This window comes from Orbicella faveolata, unplaced genomic scaffold (genome assembly GCF_042242905.1).
Source record: "Orbicella faveolata isolate gen_17 unplaced genomic scaffold, um_ofav_v1 contig_1, whole genome shotgun sequence".
Taxonomy (NCBI): domain Eukaryota; kingdom Metazoa; phylum Cnidaria; class Anthozoa; order Scleractinia; family Merulinidae; genus Orbicella; species Orbicella faveolata.
This window is the reverse complement of record NW_028301536.1, coordinates 3,217,501-3,237,256: the sequence shown is the minus strand read 5'-3', so window position 1 is coordinate 3,237,256 and position 19,756 is coordinate 3,217,501. Positions and strand designations below refer to the sequence as shown.

The 19,756-nt window shown below is 38.4% G+C and overlaps 1 protein-coding gene across 3 annotated transcripts in view; it reads right to left on the bottom strand.

The window, feature by feature from the left end:
• The window catches only part of LOC110052586 (uncharacterized), a 30,459-nt gene that overhangs the window by 10,340 nt on the left and 363 nt on the right, over nucleotides 1-19,756 (bottom strand). Inside the window, exons 2-15 of one of the 3 annotated variants that reach the window (XM_089285141.1) lie at nucleotides 19,498-19,595; nucleotides 16,261-16,335; nucleotides 15,235-15,322; nucleotides 14,720-14,817; nucleotides 14,182-14,284; nucleotides 13,028-13,151; nucleotides 12,331-12,401; nucleotides 11,354-11,772; nucleotides 11,106-11,150; nucleotides 5,831-5,907; nucleotides 5,643-5,741; nucleotides 4,747-4,861; nucleotides 2,892-2,996; nucleotides 1,193-1,244 (exon numbers count right to left, since the gene is read on the bottom strand). In XM_089285141.1, coding sequence (XP_089141267.1) covers nucleotides 1,193-1,244; nucleotides 2,892-2,996; nucleotides 4,747-4,861; nucleotides 5,643-5,741; nucleotides 5,831-5,907; nucleotides 11,106-11,150; nucleotides 11,354-11,772; nucleotides 12,331-12,401; nucleotides 13,028-13,151; nucleotides 14,182-14,284; nucleotides 14,720-14,817; nucleotides 15,235-15,322; nucleotides 16,261-16,335; nucleotides 19,498-19,595 — 1,569 coding nt within the window. The remainder of the gene's footprint in view (nucleotides 1-1,192; nucleotides 1,245-2,891; nucleotides 2,997-4,746; nucleotides 4,862-5,642; nucleotides 5,742-5,830; nucleotides 5,908-11,105; nucleotides 11,151-11,353; nucleotides 11,773-12,330; nucleotides 12,402-13,027; nucleotides 13,152-14,181; nucleotides 14,285-14,719; nucleotides 14,818-15,234; nucleotides 15,323-16,260; nucleotides 16,336-19,497; nucleotides 19,596-19,756) is intronic. The other 2 variants (XM_089285148.1, XM_089285156.1) reach the window with 2 other exon arrangements.

Sequence of the window (19,756 nt, the reverse complement as noted above, 5' to 3'; positions counted from 1 at the left end):
TGCCGCAAATTGTAGGAGTGCTACATCCTAAAAAAAGAAATAGCTTCCTCAATAATGTGACGAAAAATATTTCTGCACTATGACTAATTGCCAACCCCATATGTTCCGTTGGTTGATAAATTGTCACACTAAGCTTTCTCAAAAGATCAACATAATTTTTCTCAACTTATAGAAATAGTTCACAAATATCAACGATAAAAAAGTTCTCGTTGCCACATTTATATAGAGGATGAAAACATAAAATGAGATAAGATATAACTATCCTACCACTTTGTGTGACAAAAGATTCTTGTAAAAACATCTCTGCCTTTTGATTCTATTTATAAACACATTGAAATCTGTCACATTCATCAATGCAATCAACCTGCCGTGAATACGTTTATATTCAAATATCAATTTTGAATAAATTTACTCCCTGAATTAATCTACACAGGACAAATCAGGCATGCATTTTCAATTAGGAGCTTTTGCATCGCGAAGAAATGGCATACATTAAATAAGTACGGCGTATTGCACCCAAATTATCTTTGCAATGCACACGGCACATGCAGAACGCCTGGGCGAGCGATTGTAAACACACTAGGTATTTTTTGGAGGGATATTTGCGTACGTTTGCTTACATGTGGAAGGGTTATTAGTAGACTGTTGAACCGGAACGAAATCCCGAAATACATATCATAGGAAAGTTCTGAAATTTATTCATACAGAAAGAAATGATATCTTGTCGTGTTAAGATGACGAAACATTTATAACGGCTGTATATTTCCCTCAGATTATATGTTCATCATATTCCCACGAGAACTTTCTTTTTTTTTTTTTCTTTTTTTTTTTTATCGAAGGCGACAGTCTTAGATGTCTAGCGCGCAAAATGAAGAATCTTCAAATTTAAATAAGAATTATGAATATCGCGCACAATTTTCGACAAAACAAAATTTAACCTTAACTTATCTATAAAGCTAAGTCATACGCGTCATGAAAAATAAAGCAGTTTCTGATCAGTTTTCAGTCTTATTTTTAAACAAAATTGCGCTGAAAGTTCTAGATCTTTATTCGGCTTTAACGTTTACAGTGAAACCACTCGATACGAACTCGGTGAAAAACAGAGGTTACAAAAAGACTTCAACAAGTAATTTCAAAACGCCGCTCCAGATGCGCATTTTGATCGCAAGTCGAGAACAATAAACAAGCTTACCTTGAATTTCGATCCTCTTTCTTAAATCTTCCGAGAGCTTGATATAGTCAACCTGTTTATGAAGAAGCAAAGATAATTTACAAGCGGCGTTCTATCATCCTTTCGACAGCTCAATAGAACCGACACATAAAATTTATCTCAGTGCACCAGTGCGTGGGAAAGATATTTTCTCATGACTGTCTATCCATACAAAGATATTGCTTTGTAAACATGCGACTGACAGGATGTTTGTGCTATTTACAGCCATTAATGGCCTTTTGCTTCCGAACGAATTTAAATTATAATCAAGTCAAGAGCTAAAATGAAAGCACTATGGTGAATTATAATTGCAAATTATGAAAATTCGCCGACAACTTAAAGGAGTTTTTCTTTTTCTCTTGCTCTGCAGCCTAAACAAGCAGTCTTAAACGTTTAAATATGCAAAGTCAAAGAAAATTACTGAGTTATTGCGCATTTGGTTTGTTATTACCAAAAACAGATGCATCAGTTTAACGTTCATGCACATTTAACCCAACTTCAGTAATATAAAAATCAGTTGCACACATACATTGACATAATTACAGCTAAACTACCCCAAATTTCTTGCGACTGGATCTTCACTGCATCACTCCATAATCTTTGATCGAACAAATTAATGCAATGGAGAAAAGCTTGAAAAACGCTGTGATGTTTATGTTAGTAAATCCCCTCCGCTAAGGAATCGTGGCAATAGTTTTTCAAAGAGAGAAACTTCAACCCGCCGCCAAGGTCTGTCACCTCGTGGAAATAGCGTGCCAAAAAAAGATTAAGAAAGCGAGTCAACAGCAGGTAGAGTATACAAGTGTTGTGTTTAGAGCCTGCTACGCAACGCTTTCCGACACTTAAAGCATTCATTATCAGAAGACCATTTCGTGCTGTGAGAGAGACAGAGCATTATTAATACAATACGGTAACTATCGGTTCATGTTTCGCTACATAATTGTGCCCACGTGTTTATTGATGTATCAACTGGATATACTCTCAAATATGAGCATATTAAATAATCTACAGGTACTAAATTACACACCTCAAAAACATAACTTTTCCCTTGATCAGTCTTGCTTTCGCATGAGGAAACCTTACAAGGCACCCTTGGTGCATTTGATGGCCTTTTTCACGTCTCAATCAACTTTCTACCTACATTTCTTTCAGTCAGTCTGACAAATGAAAACATCTTTCATGGCGGACTCAAACCTTGTCTAGTTCGAGATTCCACCAAGGAAATTCTTCATTAGGTTCGAGTTGACAGCCAGGCAGAATCGACTTTTAACAACTACATTGTCATGAAACTAATAGGAGCGTAATCTCTGAACTCCTACGAAACTGCGGGATACTGAAACATGATTTCGCAGACGTCACTTTTTCCGCGCGAAAGGGAATAGTAGGCTATCTCCAGGCTATCTCCAGGCTATCCTCGGTTTTGAATTTTGGCGCGCAAGTAACAACCAATCAGCGCCCGTACATGGATCTCTGTAGACCTACGTCATCAGTATGGATTTCTTAGGTCCAGTCTCAGACGAGCGGGGAAAGTGTCAAGTGCGAATAGCTACTAGGCTTGCTTTAATTTGCGCGAACCCTCAATGCTTGTCGTAAACTCTAAGAAACCAGCGGGACGGGATTTCACCAAAGCATAAGGCGGAATGAACAAACTGGGGAAAGAACATATTACCGCGCAATTTACCTCAACGTTCACATATGCCGTAGAGGTTATCTTCAGTGCCCGCAAACCAAAGTCCAGCGTGCATCGAGTCTCGTTTATGTCTCTTAGCAAAGGCGAAATGCACATCTGTTGACGGAAACAACTATGTCACTTCATGTAACACGCACCACTTATATTCCCGCTTCCAAGAACAGACTATTTCCGAGTTACCTTGCGCCTCTGTGTCAAAGCAAGTCTTCGTGCAAAACCATTCATATGAAAGTGTATTCCGCCTACAGGTTCATTTTCATGCAAATCACACTTATTTTCATATGAAAGGTTTTGTGCGAAGACTCGTTTTCAAACAGAGGCACAAGGTAACTAGGAAATACGTTGGCCTATTGGCTAAGCCCACGTTTGTTAACTAACTATATCATCAACTGAGCACGCGAAGAACCTGTGAGAAGGAAAGAGAGGTGCAGATCTATTCTAAACAGCAATTTCTTGGTAGACAAATAAAGAAACATTCGCTAGCGAAGCAAATTGGTTCTGCCAAAAATTTAGACACAGGTTTTTGTTGTTATTGTTGTTGCTCGGAAAGAAAATTTTCTTCCGCAATAAAATTGTGCTTGTTCGCGTAAACGGAATAAAATTCAGGGGGGAAAAATATTTCCGCTGCGTTTAATTCGGAAGCAGGGTTTCTCCATTTATAAGGGGTCTCTAGGTCGCAGACATTGTTATTCGATAAAGCAGGCGCAAGACACAGGCCTCGTGTTTTATTGAACTGTAAATCAATCTTAGCGCGCAAAATTTCTTGAACATTAATTTTGTAATATTGTAGAAACAGTAACCGAAATCATAGCCTACGAACGCAGACGTATTTCCACCGGCTATCAGTTAGTTCCGCGGAAAATTAAGGCGGAACCAAGTGACGGCCACAAATACGTCTGCGTTCGCAGGCTACCAAAATCATGATGGTCAGATATTTATAACAGGATTTAGCTAAATTGGAAGTGTCCTTCTTTCGTATTTCAACTGAATCAAGAAATAACTGGGTTTCATCGAGTGTCCACAGAGACAAACCCAAAGATCTCACCCTTCGCACTAAAGCCCTGTTTTCACTAGCGACGCAAGCACAAGGGCAAGCAAAGCAATAGCAGATTTGCACGTTGTCGTCATTTGACTGAGAGACAACTACCAGAATAGACCATTTTCGTATTCTCGGTATTGGACTGGAACTAGCTTGCAATGGAGGCTCATGCGGGGGGAATATCATTAAGAAGAGATTTGAAAAGACTCCCCACACTAGCCTCATTTGCAAGCTAGTTCCAGTCCAATACCGAGAATACGAAAACGGTCTAATATTCCTTTGTTTTTTTTTTTTTTCTCCTTATTATTTAAATTTTGAATTCCCAGTGGGGTTTAAATAACATTTGTCCTAATTAGCATAAGAAGGAGAAAAAGTGAAGGATTCTGGTAGTTGTAGTCAAATGACGCCATCATGAAAACCGCCTATTCTCATTTCACCGTGAAAACGGCCTTGACGCAGGCATTAGCTCAAGCGCAAACACAAGGATCAAAATTTTTCTTTTTTCTTGTGATTGCGCTTAAGGTTGCGTTTGCGCTGCAACAAGTGAAGACAAAATACCGCTCAGGCATAACACAAGCACAAGGATTTTTACCACACGTGGTTGTGCTTGGCCAATGAAAACACTGGATCCAGATTACCTCGCGCCTAAACAGCTTGGAAGGTTCGGATGATTTTGCTTGTGCTTTTGTTTGCGTCGAATTTCGTTTTCACTTGTGTCATCCCTGTTGCTTGCGCTTCTACTTGCGCTTGTGCTTGCGTCGCTCGTGAAAACCAGGCTTAAGAGTCATGATTCTCAATAAGTCTTACCACAAAGCTTGTTTTACAGTTCCCACCGAGGCTATCTTGTAACAACCGAGTCAGGGGCGAGTTTCTGTAAGGAATGTGAGTTCTTTTGCCTTCAGACAATGCGTGAATCGTGTTACTGTGGAAAAAAAAGAGTAGCTTCGTAACTTTGCCGAACGATTCAAACCAATGTATGTAGTCAAGTAAGCCTAAGTCCATTCTAGTTTTATAGGGCTAGAGAAGCAAGAGCTGAATCTGTATAGGCGGTTAACAGTCTTTACGAGCAACAATGCTATATTACTTTTCCTGGGTGGTAGGCAAATCATTCACCTCGCTTGTACCCATTTTAATTGATTTTAAACCCTTGGGTGGAATGAGGCACACTAAGAGAAAGTGTGTTCCAAAAACACAGCACAATTCTCCCAGCCAGTTCTTGGCGCCAGACCTCTTGAACTGAACCATCAGCCAATCACGCCTTCCATGAAAATAAGTCTATGGAAAAGGCCTGCGGGACGGACCACTAATTTTTGAGGGAGTGTGGATGAGGGGGGTTTGGGCAATGTTCTCGGGCGTGTAATTTTTTTCTCACCGCTAGGTTGTGCATGATTTCTTTCGGTGGGCGATAACTTGTGCAAGAATAAAAAAAAGACCTGGATAGCAGAAAGCGTTTGCTCGAGTTTTTCCCATGGCTCCCTACGCACACTCTTTTTTTTTTTTTTTTTTTTTTAGCGCGCCGTTTTTGCTGTGAATGAATTTTTTTGGAAATTACCCAGTCCCTCCTCAAAAGAATAATGGTCCGTCCCTAACTTGACATAACTTCCACTTGCTTCCGGAACAGGAGTAAAACACACACACACAATAAACAACAACAGCAAATCAAAAAAAAAAAAAAGCATAATGGTCAAGCACATAAAACCTACCCCAGTTCAAGGAGGGACAGATTAACATGTTGTAATTCTGATAGTCGCTCTCCCTCAACTCCACTCTTTTTTATTCTTTCGCTTCCAGCGAGATCACAGCTGCAACAGAGAGAGCCAATTAAGAATGCCAGTTAAACCATTATATAGGAGAATGCAACCGTATTCAAACACCAAAACTATGTTCTTACATGTTGATTCTTCCTGTGATTAAGACGTCATCACGAATTCTGATTTGTTCCAAAAATGATTCATCATCGTCGTCTTCCTGAATTGATTAAAAGGAGTAGAATCAATGAGTGTAGAATGCAGGGAAAAACTAGTGACGGCTTTGAGCTTTGATGCCGTAATAGAGCAGTTTTCACCAGAGTTTCGAAAAGTGACTGGTTTGCATTACTTCGCCACACGATTGGCTTAAAAAACTCGCGCCACTTTTTCATCCAATCAGAAGTAAAACCGAAACCAATATTGTCACTTGCTTGCACACGCTTTCCCATGTATTTTCTTCATATATTTACTTCGATTTGTGATTGGTTCATTGGGTTGTCTTTGTCCTTTGTGATTGGCTAGAGTGACAACATTAGTTCTATGGGGTTTTCGACACTCAATTGAAAACTTCTCTACAGTATTAATTGTAAACAATGTATTTATGCGTGGCTCAATTCCACCTGTTACAATCCCCCCCGGGAAACCCCCGAGACCAGTCCAGCCCTCCGTACCCGGGGTGGGGATTTGTTTAAGGCGGTCTTGTTCCGGGGGTTAGGGGGTAAGGCAAATCAAAAAAATTGCTTCGTGCACGTGGTTTATCAAAGCAATGGCGACGCTCCGCTTGCCGGACGTAAAGAGGTATTTTGTAGCAAATCCGATTGAGTTTGATTCGGCTTGGCTGAAAAAAAAAAAAAAACAATCTTTACAAATTAATGCCTATAATTGAAGCTACGGTGAGTTAATTTAATACAAATTGCAGTTTTAATGTATTAAATGCGACGATGAGTTTCGCGGTAGTACGATCACATGTGAAATATTGTTCAAACTCACTGGACGTGACTGATTTCCCTTCTTTGTAATAACACAGCGTTTTAATCGCAGCTAGTCAATAACGCATTACAATTCTAATAATCATCTAACACTGGTTTTCCGATATAACAGAAATAATATAATAATATAATCAGGAGCCATAATCGGGTACGGAGACCGTAAGCGTGCGCTATTTCAAGTATTGGGGCTGTCCCCATGATATGGGACAATAATTCTATTTTTAGAACAAATTGCGCCATCACCTGCGGCACACGCGCGTACATGCTGCGAGAATTTTTGCGGATGTCGCGCGGGGGAAATGGCGTCCGAAATTCCCGAAATTTTTCATCTTTTTGGCTCACAACTCAACGCGTTTACGTCTGTTGGAATTTTGCTTAAGTATTTTCGTCGTAAGCTGCTGCAGTTTGAGTGAAGTAAGACAGTGTCGAATTTAGGTATGTTCCGCTGTAAGCTTATGTATATCGCTGACCAAGTTGTGTTCCGACGGATGCTTCTTTTACATGAGCTGCACATTACTCCACTTTAAATTTCACATATGTTGAAGATTAACAGCTTTTCCATTACACAGCAAAAAACTAGCTGGATACATTTAGATATAGCAGAGCTTCAGGACTTCATATAGTTTCCTAGCTCCTCTTGCCACACGCTTGCGAAGAATTTGTCAGTCTATCGCGACCGAAAAGTAAAACAAAACAATTGCTAGTTTGAGTTTCGCTTGAATTGTAAGCAACGCTTGATGCTTCATCAAGGCTTAATTAATAACTTTACGTCCGTAGATACTGCTCAGTTTTATTCGTGTAAAAATCCAGTAAATTTTCTATTCTCGATGAATGAGAGCGCCCGCCGATGCGTGTTTTGTACAGTCAGTAAACATGACAAATTGTACTTCCGCCGCACTTTCGTGTGAAAGCGTACATCGAACTCAAACAATAGCTCTATAGTTTTTAAATATGTTTAAGATTGATAAATGTTTGCGAACAAATTAAAAGCTTAGCTGAAAATATGTGAATAAAGGAGAAATAATCAGCAAAGTTACGATCACGCTTTCTTTAATCAACTTGGAATAACGATTTCGATTTTGTTGATGGAGTTATCAAAACTCCTTGTCTATTTTCATTTTCGCAGTGTAAAACTTTACTATGCTTATGTTGAAGAAACACACATGATGTTAGTAGCCTTTTTTGCGTTCGTGAAATTTGTTGCAGCATCTCAGCACAAAAGATAACAAAAGAAATCTTTGTGAAGATTTGCTGACAATTGAGAACACTGACTCGGACTTGAAAGTGCACGAGCTGCACTATGCAAATGAGCTAATTGTACGCGTCAGACTTTCCTTTCAAAAACTTTTGCAAACTCACTAAACAAGTAGAAACAATAAGAAACCATCAAAACAGGTTTTGGTTATGATTAACCATTGTCTGAGAAACTCACAAATTAACTCGATACCAGAGTAGATATATTCTTAAGTCAGAACAAACGCAAAAACATACGCGTAAGCTTACAACTAGCGTGAGCAGATCTTGTTATTCATTCCCAGCACGAGATTGAAGTCTTGTTTTCGACCCTGAAAAACCCACCTTTTCCGTTAGCTCAGAGCATAAAACTACATATAAGCGTCCTGGTACGTATTCCCTGCCTTATTCCCTGCCATCGCTGTGAAAAATACGCAAGAGAATCTCTCAACTCTCACCATTTGATCACGCAACGTGACAACATCCACGCGAGAGCCCCCGACATGTGCGTGGATCCGCGCGGATATATGACGTCAGGATGGCGCAATTTGTTCTAAAAATAGAAAAATTGTCGCATATCATAGGTGCGCGCGGATCCCAAGACTTACGGTCTCCGTCCCCGATTATGGCTCCTGATATAATATAACAATATAATAGAAAACAGCGCTAACAAAATACGCGCGCTGATTGGTTAAAAATCGTGTTCTATTAAACAATTAGATTATGTGCTCGAGATTTCTATTGCGTGATAGTTGACTTGGGCTGCACCCTCGTCAACTATCACGCATAGAAATCAAGAGTGAATAATCTAATTGTTTTAGTATAAATCTACTAGTCGTTCAAAACTTTATCTAAATCCTCTTCACAGACATTTCGAAAACGCCAAGAAGCGGCCGTCATTTCGTTAACAAGCGCACAATGCCACGCTGCTCACTATCTATCACAGATTATATAATAACCCAAGTTATTCTCGCATTTTGATTGGTTCTCGCCTATGATCTATTAGAGGACAGACGCACGATTGACGTCATCATTACAAAGTTTTTCCCACTGTGTTTTAAATTGGCGGAAAGTTTTGAGAATTTAGATAATGTTTTACATGACTGGGCAAAAGACAAGGTACAAAAACGTCTTGTCGAGGCATTGAACAGGAACGAGAAGCATAGTCTAACAGGAAGGAGAAAGATAAAGCCGTTTCTTTTTTTAGAAAATGATTCAGAAAAAATACTCGAGCTGTCTCAGTCAGCAGTCGAGCGAGACTAAACCAAACGCAAAATTGGTAAGCCGAGAACCATTACTTTATCTCGAGTTTAACAAACCTAGTAAACAAAATGTTTATGAGATTAATTTATTGAAAAAATTCAACTTTTCTCAGTCTCAAAATAATTGTTGACACACTGATTGATGTCAGGAATAAAACATCAAAACCGCTTCTTAAAATCAGTTAAAATAAACACATAACCTTGCTTTCCGATGCGAATGTTCCAGTCCGTTTCAGGGCACAGCAGCGAGCAAAGTATAGCTCACTACAGCTCATGGCCAACTGTATTGCAGCTAAAAGGTGTCTCCGACTTTATTTCAAACTGATTTGAGAATCACCAACCACAGAGGACACAAATTTCCACCATCACTAACGCTCCTTTCATTCAAAACTCGAATCGAATGGCCTCCACGTTAACCACAACCGCAAGTTTTCCGAGCGTATTTTTCAACTACTGCAATATTCAAGGCAACGTCCAAGCTTTTCGGCTCACAGGATCGCTCTGATGACAAAAACCGACTTGACTTTTCAGCATTTTCTTCAAGATTTGTAGATTTCGCAGCTCAATTCTGCTTTCGCTGTAAGTTTTCATTCCACGAGAAGCGACGCTCGAGTCAAGTTTGACAGTGGCGTGATTTTCCTGGACCAATCACAATTCTTTGTTGCGCATAGCAACCAATGAGATTGCTTCATTTTGTATGGACAATAGATTACGTCAAATGGCTTTTTTCGTGTTCGCCAAAGTGGGCAAAGGCCGGCTTTCGAGTTATGTTGGAAGATTTTGAAATAAAAAAAAGCTTTATCTGTAGTAGTTTGTTTCGTTATTATATAAAACAAATAGATTCCATGTTGCCGTGCGTCTGTTCAGTAATAGATCACAGAAGATGTCAAAATGTGGTAAGAACATCAGTGACACACTCGGCTATCGCCTCGTGTGCCACTTTTTGTTCTTACAACATTTTGACGTCATCTGTGATCTATTACTGAACAGACGCACGGCAACATGGCATCTATTTGTTAAATAGATAATGAGTAGCGTAGCCAATCAGAGAACAGCATTCGTGATAGAACGCTAGTAGATTTATACCAAAACTCGATAGACTCACGGTACATGTTTTCTATTTCTTAACTTTTGGATTTCTGGCCTTCTTGGAAACAGAGTTCTGTCACAAATGCAACAGAGGTGAAGCGAGCATAAGGCGCGAACGTAATTATATATTAAGTTCTATTTAAAATACGGAAGCGTGCTCGACTGGTGTCTTTAATCAAACTTTTTTCGATAGATGGTATATAAATATTACTCTACGTGGCATCGTTCGTTCAACAAACTCTAGAAAAGCGTTCCGTTCGTGACAAAACTTCTGTTTTTGCTTTTGTAGAGCAAGCCGGATATTGCCATCCTATCTTGTACAAATACACACATAGTTGAGGTATAGATAGTAGTCCCGGGGCATTTGAATTGTCTCCTTTTTTCGTGCCCGGGGACGGGGAATAGACCGCCGAATAAGAAAAAGATGTCAAATGCCCGGAGGTATGCCAGGGGGATATGGTAACAGGTGGAATTGAACCACGCATTAGCCCTCAACGCAAACTAACTTTCGCCAATTAGGTTTCGCGTACACAAAAATTTGTCTTCGTTTAAGGATAATTCTGAAAGATGTACCTCAACAAATTAAGCGTTTTGTTTTGTTTTGTTTTGTTTTGTTTTGTTTTGTTTTTTTTGTTTTCTTTCATCAATGATCAATAACGTTGGGAGAAAAAAAGTCATTTTGCCCTTTGGAACCTAACCTCCAACAACTCGAATTTTTGGAAACTTTTTACACAAGCGGAGGCATGAATTACGTCCAAATAAATGACGTTGCATTGCTTCTGTCGACGAAGTATGCTGTAACGATATATTTTAGGTTCGTTAGATGAAAAAATGTTAATATTTACATCTCCAAAGCCATATTCGGGAACTTCAGGGCTACCGGAAGCACTCTGTAAGAGAGAAGATTCAGTTGAGCCTACACCCAGACAAGAAAAAACGTTAGTAGTATGTGAACGCTTCAGGAAGAGATGTTCGGTATTGAATAGCTGTTCAGCAATATCCTGATTTATTATTTCCGACAAAATGGATATCTTTTACGTTCAAACATCTTTCTTACTCTGTGTTTTTATTAAGAAGGCCAATGCAGTCTTACCCATCCTTCACTTTCTGTGCTGCTTTCCATTTCGGAATCCACACAAAATTGCAGATCACTCCCTTCCGAGGCACTCGGTGAGTTAGGTAATGACTCATTCGACTCCATGAAACCGCGAGTCATATCTCCAATAGACCAGCGGTTGGGCCGAGCAGGCGTGACACTCATTTCCGGAAGAGACGACAAATGAAAGCTGTGTCTGTGCTCGTTGTTGCGTGACAAGCTGCGTTTGGAAGCTGGGGTAGAGGTCCTGCGCGGGATGAAGCTTTGCGGTCTACGGGTCGAAGCTTTCAAAGGTGAACTCTGTGTTTTGGTTTCGTCGCGAAGACGGTCCAGGCTGCCTGTGGATCGAACTGTCTTGCGTGACGGAGGAGTCACGGTAGAAGACAGTGACAGAAGATTGCTCTCACTTGAAGAACCTGTTAGTAAAGCAAATGACTGCTAGCAACCTTTTAAGAAGCTTGTGGTCTAACCACATTTTGAGTTGTTTTCGCCTGTTGATCCATCAACGATCACAAGCACGGACTTAAATTCATTTCACCGGAAGATTAAAAAGAAAAACAGCCATTTTTTCCCTTACCGATGCGCGCTCATGCAGACACTGACCTATTTCGCAGGAAAAGTAGACCGGTCTGTAAAAATGCCGTGATATGCATGGGAGTTGCACGCTCCTAGTGATAGGCGCTCTGGTTTGAGGGGATGTGAAATTAAAGGCGGGATGTGAGAGACATCTATCATGCTTTGTAGGCGGCATACGTAAAGAGCGGATTTAAAAAAGGCAGCAAATAGCGCTACTCTAGTTTCTTCGTACTATACCAAAGCCCTGCCAAAGCGAGATATGATTTTCACTTATGCGAGATAGCAGACAGCGGGAAAGCGGGACGGTGGGCATGATGCGCTGGCACGGTTGGAGGGGTGTTTATGAATATGTGTCCTAAAAACAGTAGGAGTTAATTAATTATTCACTGCTTTCCTACCCTCTGCTGCAGACTTGAGACTACCTTTACAACGAGTTCTTTCCACAGTTATCTGGCACACAGAGTGAGATCTACAGCAAAATAATAATAATAAAAAAAGAGTTATTAATGTATGTCAGTGCAAGGTAGGGGTATAGATTGTTGGGCTCATTTCGCTGGGAAGAGGTACAAACTTGGACGGCTCAGTCAGGATCAACTCAGATTGCTGATTTACAGGTCTGTTGTCATTATTTAGAAGATTGGGTCCGAGATTTTGTCTCTGCGTTTTCGCCAGTCTTTTATCTGAACAGGATAAAATCGTAGCAGGCACGAAGATTTCGGAAGTGTTGACGTGCGCATGCCTCGTAGACAGCGAACGCACATCGTAGGGCGGGCGGGGCTGAGCGCGGAAAGCATCCTCGATGGCTAGCTAGTTTCTAGTTCAATGGGGGATTACTGAGCAGGGAGCAAAATATTTAGGATTTTCCACTTGGTCCGGTAAGGAACTTGAGTTTTATGCAAGCTTAAGATATCTATGAACCGAACTGAAGACGCGAGTACTTCCCAGATTGTTTCGAATTGTTGAGACAATGAGACGTGGGGCATCGTCATTGTCAGTTTAGCATGAGAACTAGTCATGACTAGTAAGCCTATTAGCTTCATAAATGGTTTAATTTTCAGTGCTCTATGTAAGCTTTCATATCGCGCACAAACCTACCTGCTAGAAACTCGATTCATTCGTGTTTCAGCAAAAATAAGCTTCTTCTTGCCCAGTTTTAGCAAGGAAAGAACCTCGGCAGTGTCCCCCACAACAAATTCGGACAGATTTTCTACATAAACACCTTGACAAAAAAGAGATGTTTCCTATGAAATATGAATTTGATGTAACCTAGACGTACGTATTCATTCATCTAATGTACATGTAACAAAATTAGGTAATCACACGTGCGTGACTTTAAGGGAAAAAGGGGGGGGGGTGGGGGTGGGGGTGAGGGGTGCATATATGTTTATTCATCTCTCAGGAGCACTGCCTGCCCATCTCTAAGTCGCGGGGTACTCCCTTATATGGGCTACAAGGGTATGTGTGGCCCCAAAGGGTATGGTTTTTCAGCCATGTTGGTCATAAATAGGGTATCGATTTTGATCATTTTGGTCATACATACGGTATGACTGGGTATATTTTTTTGAAGGAGCTACTTTGTCATCATTATGATTTATCAATTAGACCTTCAACAAAAGCCCTTCACAATGCCTTTAACATCGGTCTGAACTATAAGGAACTAATGATAAGGCAGGTCTGATACAGGGTATTGATTTCAGAGTCATCATAAATGGGGTATCAAATTTTTGATCAGGTTACAAATACATGCAGGGTAGGGAATTGGGCAGATTTTGTTCATAAATAGGGTTTAGGCTTTTGGGAAGTGCGCCATACACCCCCACCTGAAGTTCAGGACTTATCAGGATTAAATTAATTGTGCTGGCTATATAAGGGTACATGTTACATAGATTAATTTTTAGATGTAATAAATTGATAGTAAAGGGTTCCCAACTGCACTTTAAGAAGTGCTCGGTATAAGCATAAATTTGCTAATTACACGCCATTATGTTCTCCCATTATATACAGTGGAACCCCATCTTATGGCCTCCCCGTAAATAATACAGCCATCTCGTAATTTTACAGCCACTTTATTCTGGCCCAAACAAAAGCTCTGTCAGCCATTTTCTTATTTAATTCAAGAACCTCTTTAATACAGCCACCCTGTTATTGCATATTACAGCCAGATTTTTGTGGCTCATTGGTGACCAGATTGATGGGGTTCCACGGGACATTTATAGTTTTAGATACTTAAATTTATGTCAAAAACGTACCTTTCTTGGGATCCTCTCTCAGCACAAGCTCGACCTTCGAATTAGCAGCATTAAGCAAATCAAATATCTTTTCCTGGTAGATCTGAAGATAAGACATGTAGACCTAGAAAACAAAATTAAAACCACAGTAAGTTACAAATTTATTTGAAACTTACAGTGCAGGAGATAACGTACATTTCTTGACTTTGATTGATAGTTCATGCTCCCAGGGACCGTACCTTAATGGTAAAGAATCAATGGAAAATGGGAGTGGGGGATATTGGAATAATATCCCAAGGATATTTGTAGGTACAATATTTTTTACATATTAGAGAACAGACTTCCATGTTTTTTTTTTAATGGCACAGGGTGAGGTGGGAAGAGTTTACCAGTTAACAAGCACTGCTCGAGCAAAAACAAATCACAGATACACTTAACATAAAATTTTATAGGGGAAGGGGTATTGCATTTTATCAGAAGTGAGAATGCAAGCATTCTGAGCAGTGTCATATTTCACTTAAAGTTATCAGCCAATTATTTTTCTTTAAAAATTAGTTACCTTGTATTCATGATACTTGTCCAAATGGATCCTCTTGAACAGCTTTTCCACCGTTTGAACACAGATGCCATCACTTGACATTAAGGTGTGTGTCTTTCCTAACAAAGAATAATAGTGGAACTACATTTAATCGTTTTTGGGGGTTAACAATTATTGTGTTTTGGTACTGATAATTACATGGGTGGTTCATAATTGGAGCAGGGAGGCAGGCAGCAAATGCTATATAAAAGGGGAAAAGATGGTCGAAGGTCTCTCCTTTTAAGGGTTGTAAATTGCACGAGTGTAAATTTTAGAGGATGCCATCAGTTTTAGGGGAGGGATTAAAAGTTGACTCGTCTCCTAAATTAGAAAAGGTTTTGATTAATATTCTCCGAAAAGCATAACCACCCCTTTAGGAGTTTCCTCCTCCCCTCCCCCCCCCCCCCCCCCTTCCCCAACCTGGGTTCTATGTTACTGCAGTATTCAAGTTTTATTACCTAAAAATTATGGTATCTATAAAGATATTTTTGTCGTACCTGTACCAGTTTGGCCATATGCCATGAGAGTTCCATTAAAGCCTGAGAATACTGCATCAACCAGTGGTCTGCCAACAGTTTTAAAAACCTGTAAAACAGGAAATAACTAACTGAAGGATACTTGACTATATACATCAATGTATACAGTGGTATCAATTGACAGCTGGTTAAATAATCAGCATTCACATTAATTTCTGTTTACTTAATTATCTCAATCATGGTTTCCAACACCATCTTGACAGGTTAGAGGCAAAGTGGTCAGAAATTACAGTGTTTGTATGGGAATTACATGACAAATAACTTTTTCAAAAATTGAATTTTGAACAATTTGTGAACTGCAATGTTAAAATACTATAGGTAGAAGATTGTATTCACCAAGTTTGAATGATGTAGCTCAACTAGAAAATGCACACTCAGTTGATTTTTCTGATTTTTCTTTTATTTGTCTGTAAATTTGGCTAAGTTGATGCGGTTCACGGGAAAAAAATTACAGACAACTGTATGGGAAATTATAATGTTCTTACATGTACGTAGTAAGAATATTTAAGGTGTAAGTTACACACAGTGCAGCTCAGATATAAGTGAACTACACATATGCAATTTATACACTGTATTTTGTGCATACAAGTATGCCATAAATGCACAATCATATGTGCACATATACACGTGCATGTATGTCTCTTTGTGCATTCCCATCAGTTTCTTTATATGTATGAAGCATTATTGGTCAAACAAAGGACATTTCTCAGGGACTGAAAAAGCACCAGGCTTCAAAGTGAAATTTGCATATTGTTAAAACATCAATGAAAGCTAATAAAATGTCATATTTTGAGTTTTTCATCACTTTGCAAATTCACCGACAATTACTGACATGTACATGTACTAATGTTTATTAACACTTGCTTGATCTTTAGCTATCAAAAATGGGAAGAAAATTGAAACAGTCACTTGAATGAATTAACTCCTTATTTTAACATATTTAGTTTATATAAAAATGATAATAAACTGGAGTGGTACATGTATTACCTCGCCATTGCTTGCTTGAGAAGAGAAGATGTTGTCAAATTTGTATCTTCTTTCCTTGGCATCATAGAGTGAAACCTAATTGATAGCATGAACAATGTTAAGAGGATCCATGCAGTCATGAAGGATGTATACATTACAAATGTTCCTAGTAACTGTCATAGCCTTGATGCCAATCACTGAAAGGAGGTTGTGCTGGGAAAGGGGAGAGGGTGTGGTTGGGTCCTGAATTGTCTGAATTTTAAAATGTTGTTTCACTGTTTTACTGTTACATTGTAACCTAATTATATATACTGGTATGCTGTCTTTTTAGAAAATTGAGAGTGAGAAAATATTCAGATTAATTTTGTTTGTCACAATTTCATTATATGCAAATTCATTTCAATGATATATATATTTTTTAAATATCAGGTGGTAGCTAGTATTAACAAGATTAGAAGGAAAAAGAAAATATCAATTGATTAAACGATTTAGAGTTAATTTACTTTAAATAATACTCTGAGGTACATTTAGAGGTCTGAAACTATCAATTATTTCACGATAAACTGTATGTTAATTTATAAAGATTATTAATAATCTTATTTTATTGAATGGCAATAATAAAAGTTCAGTCAAAGAAAAGTATCTCAAAATAGTACATACACACACACACACACACACACACACACACACACACACACATACATACATACATACATACATACATACATACATACATACATACATTTTATTTGTTATCAAATTAAAATTACAATTGTAACATGCCCACGGATAGCTGAGCTAATAATAAAGGTAACTAAAATAGAAATTTGCTTTTATTTTTGTGACAATCAGAGTGGAATAAAATTAATGATGGAACAATGACCAAGCATGCAATTTGTTTCTCTACACTGACAGTTTTTCCTTTTTAACCCAAATCACCTTTCAGAACCTTTTTCATCCCATTCCAAGATCCCACGATTCATGTCAATATTTTTTCAAAATTAATATATTTTTGTCTCTTTGTTTCAATTAGTACACATTGTATTTCCTCCACTTAACTTGTGCTGGATTTTTCTTACTACTCCCTTAAAAAGTATGTCCCTCAGATCAGTCAACTACACTAGCACAACTCTCTGCCATTGAGCTTTCAAAAAGAATTTTCAATCAACATATTAAACAATGCAGCTTCATGTGTGGTAAAACTACCACAAAGGCTCAATTTGCATGCACTTCTTTGCATTTGGTGTGGTATAATCAATTACTCACTGCATGACTCTTATTTTGCAAATATTAATGGACATCAACAGAAAGGTTTATGGCTATAGATGGAATTTTAGATATGTATATATACCATAAGAAGTGATAGGTAACTTTTAACTTAACTTAATTTAATAAATGCTTTGAACCCAGGTCTGTATCAGTAGTTTGTATAGTGTGATCGTCCTGGTGAGGGTAGTTCTGAAAAGACAAACGAACTTCCAACAGACTGACTTAATTTGACTAACAAAAGACGCGCCAAAAACCGACTAATTTGACTAACAATAGACAGATTGAAACCCGCCAATGACTGATGACAAATTTTACACAAGTCTTTCAGCCAATACCATCATGGCTAAACTGACCAATCATGTTCAACGGACCAGACTTACAACATCATCGACTGACAAAACTATTCACTTGACTCTGAAGATGACTTCCTCTCAGGTTGTCGAAACGTCAGTCACCAACAACAGTTCTTTTCAGAGCTACCCTCACCCGGACGATCACACTATACGAACTAATTAACTTAATTTATTAGTAATTTTATTGGGAGTGCCCCTGATTAGTCGGCCTTCGGGCTGACTATAAGTTTTAGACACTTAATAAAGTTTATTGATTGATTAATTGATTGAGACTTACAGGAATACAAACAAAAATAGTGTTTTGTGAGCTATAAACTGTAAATAGATGTACTTGCTCCCTTTTCAGTTAACGGCTTTGGAACAACATTTAATTGTTTTGTGAGCAATTAGCTACTGATTCCTCCTGTGCCTCTGATAGAGGTGAGACGTGTCACCTTGGTCTAATTATGTCTAATTATTATTTCGTCAAGTGTTGGACTAATTCATTAAAAAGCTGAATAATTATTACATTTTATGGCATTACAAAATAAAACAAAATTTTACTTACCTGATTGCTACTTTGCAATTTACTTTGACTATAATTGTGATCATTACTCAAAACTTGAAATTATTTATCAGGAGGTTGAGGATAAATTATTTTACAGAGCCCTTTTTGTAGGATTTTTCTTAAACCTTTATGGCTTGGTGCAAGGCAAAAGTTGATACACAAATTTATTTACCCTACTTCTGCTGTCTCCCAAGTGGTTGGTTGGTTGCATTTTCGTGATTTAATAACCTCACATGTTTATCATTCTTTGCATTGTTGGTGGTTTAAAATCATACTGTCCACCACAAAGAAGCCAAACTTTAGACTCTGTCATCTAGAAAAACTATTTAATTCAACCACTTTCCACTATTACTAATTTGTTAAGTTTTGGGTAATATGTTGCAAAGGGTATGTAGTTTACACGTAAGAACCGCAGGCACACAAATAGAATTATACATGCTTATTTAATGAAATCAATTTAAACTGACCTTTGAATAAAATGAAAATATCCTTTCAAAGTACGCTCTATTGCTTAGGCAAATACTTTTCGACATCTCCAATGGTTAAAATAAATTCTTTTATTTTCTTAATTGTCCATCAAAAATATTGGTTTGTTTAAGTTTCTAAACATTCTACGACCGTTGACCTGTTTCAGTTGAAGATTTCTTATGAGATCGCAAATGACTATTTACATGAGAACACTAGTGCCGATTTAAATCGAAGCGAAAACAAACTTTTCCAAATTTCTGTTTCACTAATCCAAGTTAATATATTTAAGTAGTCAGCTTGCACTTTGTTTGTTAGTCGCGTGAGTAATATACAATGCTCATTTTGCCGTTCGATTATTCCATGCACAACAAAACGCACGTTTGTTTTCGATAAGATGCAATTACAGTCAAAACAACAAATTAAAGTCTGTGTGCAAATAGAGTTTCAAGACGAAAGTTCCAGAAAATAAGACGCACCTTTAGAAAATTGCTTTCGAATATGACAAATCAACACGGAAATACAATATCAAAACAATATTAAATTGACGAGCGTGAAAGAAAAAAAAGTAAGTCATGGGAATTACTTGATCACGCTATCAATTCGCACTTTCGAGTTACTAACCTCAAGTTTGTCGTATTCAACGCCAAGTTCTTCTTGTCGTTTTGATTCTTCCAGAGTTCTCGGCCGCACGCGCACATACACTCGGATTCTGTCCGACTCTATATATTGGAAGGCAAATATTAAAATATAACATAAAGTTGTCAAGTCACGCGTTTGCGGGGGTCTCGAATAACAACAATGTCTGGAACCGCTAAAGATTTTAACGAGCGACAAACGATATAGCAGTTCTTTACTTAAGTTCTAAACTTTGTTAATACAT